This window comes from Oratosquilla oratoria, chromosome 2 (assembly GCF_046742065.1).
Source record: "Oratosquilla oratoria isolate Oo_2021 chromosome 2, ASM4674206v1, whole genome shotgun sequence".
NCBI lineage: Eukaryota > Metazoa > Arthropoda > Malacostraca > Stomatopoda > Squillidae > Oratosquilla > Oratosquilla oratoria.
The window spans coordinates 4,858,633-4,861,132 of record NC_134778.1 but is presented as its reverse complement, the minus strand read 5'-3'; the positions used below and the strand labels follow the sequence as shown (position 1 = coordinate 4,861,132).

General features: G+C 41.6%; 1 protein-coding gene across 3 annotated transcripts in view; it reads right to left on the bottom strand.

Moving 5' to 3' along the window:
* LOC143036805 (uncharacterized) overlaps positions 1-2,500 on the bottom strand; it is a 1,429,357-nt gene that overhangs the window by 314,850 nt on the left and 1,112,007 nt on the right. For all 3 annotated transcript variants that reach the window (XM_076204581.1, XM_076204572.1, XM_076204592.1), the window contains exon 7: positions 1,444-1,616. In XM_076204581.1, the coding sequence (XP_076060696.1) occupies positions 1,444-1,616 (173 nt within the window). The remainder of the gene's footprint in view (positions 1-1,443; positions 1,617-2,500) is intronic.

Sequence of the window (2,500 nt, the reverse complement as noted above, 5' to 3'; positions counted from 1 at the left end):
CAGAGGAAAATTGAGCGTAGTCTGGATTAGGAAGCAAAAGTCAAAAATTATTTTTTTACCAAAATAAGTTCCCCTTCAACTCAAGGCTGCTACGTTCACATTTACTGGTTTAGAATTATGTTCTTTTAAATCTTGTGGATCTGAAAAAGGTTCTATATTTTGCTGCGACATACATCTGCCACTTCCTGTCGACGTGAACCTATTTTTCCTCCGTTCCTCCGTTTTCTCTTTCTTTCCACGTTCCTAGCTTTTTGGTCACGCGTTCTATATTCTGTTCTTTATATTGCTCTACATTTTTATCTCCATTTTTTCTCCCTACCATCGTTTCTACTCCCTACCGTTCGCGCATTTATATTAATTCCCTTCCAGTTTTGCTAACTTCAGCATCATTTCTCTAGTCCCAATTTCTCTATTCCCCATTTTTCTAGTCCCCATTTCTTCTTACCTCCTCTCATTCCCTCGTCTTCTTTTCTTCTCCTCTTCCATCCTCTCTTTCCTTCCTCTTTTTCTCTTCTCTTCTTCATTCCCCTCCTCTTCTCTCCTTTCCTCCTCTCCTTTCCTAGTCTTCTTTCCTCCTCTCCTTCCATCTTCGTCCATCCTTCTCTCCCTTTCTTTCTCTTCCCTCTCTCTCTCTCTCTCTCTCTCTCTCTCTCTCTCTCTCTCTCTCTCTCTCTCTCTCTCTCTCTCTCTCTCTCTCTCTCTCTCTCTCTCTCTCTCTCTCTCTCTCTCTCTCTCTCTCTCTCTCTCTCTCTCTCTCTCTCTCTCTCTCTCTCTCTCTCTCTCTCTCTCTCTCTCTCTCTCTCTCTCTCTCTCTCTCTCTCTCTCTCTCTCTCTCTCTCTCTCTCTCTCTCTCTCTCTCTCTCTCTCTCTCTCTCTCTCTCTCTCTCTCTCTCTCTCTCTCTCTCTCTCTCTCTCTCTCTCTCTCTCTCTCTCTCTATCTCTCTCTCTCCTCTCTCTCTCTCTCTCTCTCTCTCTCTCTCTCTCTCTCTCTCTCTCTCTCTCTCTCTCTCTCTCTCTCTCCGAGGATTTAATGGATATTTTTGCCTCCTCTTGACTGAACTGACTAAAATGCCTCCATGATTCAATATATACAAAAAACATTTACGTACATATTCTCACATTTCCTCAAATGACTAGGTTCTAGCACCTCTAGGTTTCAATAAATAGAGACAAAGAACTCTCTAATGACAAGACTAGGACCTCCAGAAGGTAAAAAACCTACGCCAGGAGGCGCTGAGTAGCTACGGCTAAACCCTCCACCTTTGCCCTATGCGCTTTACGAAGCTGTCAGGGCAGTAACAATCATTTCTGGGAATCGGGCAGAAGCGCGAGATTTGAACTCACAACAAATCAACAATGAGACCAGCATGCTTCCAATTACGCCACCAGCGTATGTGGCTAGTCTAGGACCTCAAGGCTCCAGTGAATACAAAGAAATCTTACCTCCATGCTGATACCTCCTCTTGGAGAACTGTAATCCAGTCTTTTCCTGCTCAAAAACCAATGCACAGGACCAACGGCTTCCCAACTTGCAGGAACCTCACACACGAGACTGATGGTTGAGCCCGTACGGATGTAGACCTCCTTAGGTCCTTGGATCGTTGCCTCTTGCTCGGCTGCCAGAGGGAGAAAGAGGGGAGAAAGGTTTTATGACTGTGAGATGTTTGAGCCTCAGGGTGGGGGATCGGTAATATGTTTCTTCGTGAAAATTTTCATGTTTTTGGTTTATGTATGTCTAGAACTATGTGTGTGTGTGTGTGTGTGTGTGTGTGTGTGTGTGTGTGTGTGTGTGTGTGTGTGTGTGTGTGTGTGTGTGTGTGTGTGTGTGTGTGTGTGTGTGTGTGTGTGTGTGTGTGTGTGTGTGTGTGTGTGTGTTATATATATATATATATATATATATAGATAGATAGATAGATAGAGAGAGAGAGAGAGAGAGAGAGAGAGAGAGAGAGAGAGAGAGAGAGAGAGAGAGAGAGAGAGAGAGAGAGAGAGAGAGAGAGAGAGAGACAGAGGAGGAAGAGAGGCGAAAGAGAAAAAAGAGGTAAGAAGAATCTAAATTCTTGTCAAAACATTTATTTATGCCTTATGAAATTTAAACACATGAAAATGACAAAATGCTAGATACTCTGATCTAGTCATATGTTTTCAAGTGAAAATGAAATTAACAGAAATGAAAATAAATACATCAGCTACAAAGACACGAATAAACATCGTTTTAAAAGAAATGAAAAAACACAATGGAAGCAAAAATGTACTAAACGTAAAAGAAAGGATCATAAAAGAGAAACGTGGCCATAACAAATAAGTAAAACCAACAAACGAAAGCATCTTTTTCATCGAAATACCCTTGAATTAAAAAAAAAACATATAACTACGTCAAAATCACACGAATGGCACAAAAAAATACACAAAATAAAACAAGGCAAGACACAAAAAAAAAAAAAAAACGGACTGCATTTCCATGGAGGAACATATGTTGATGACGTAGACCGAAGAGAGT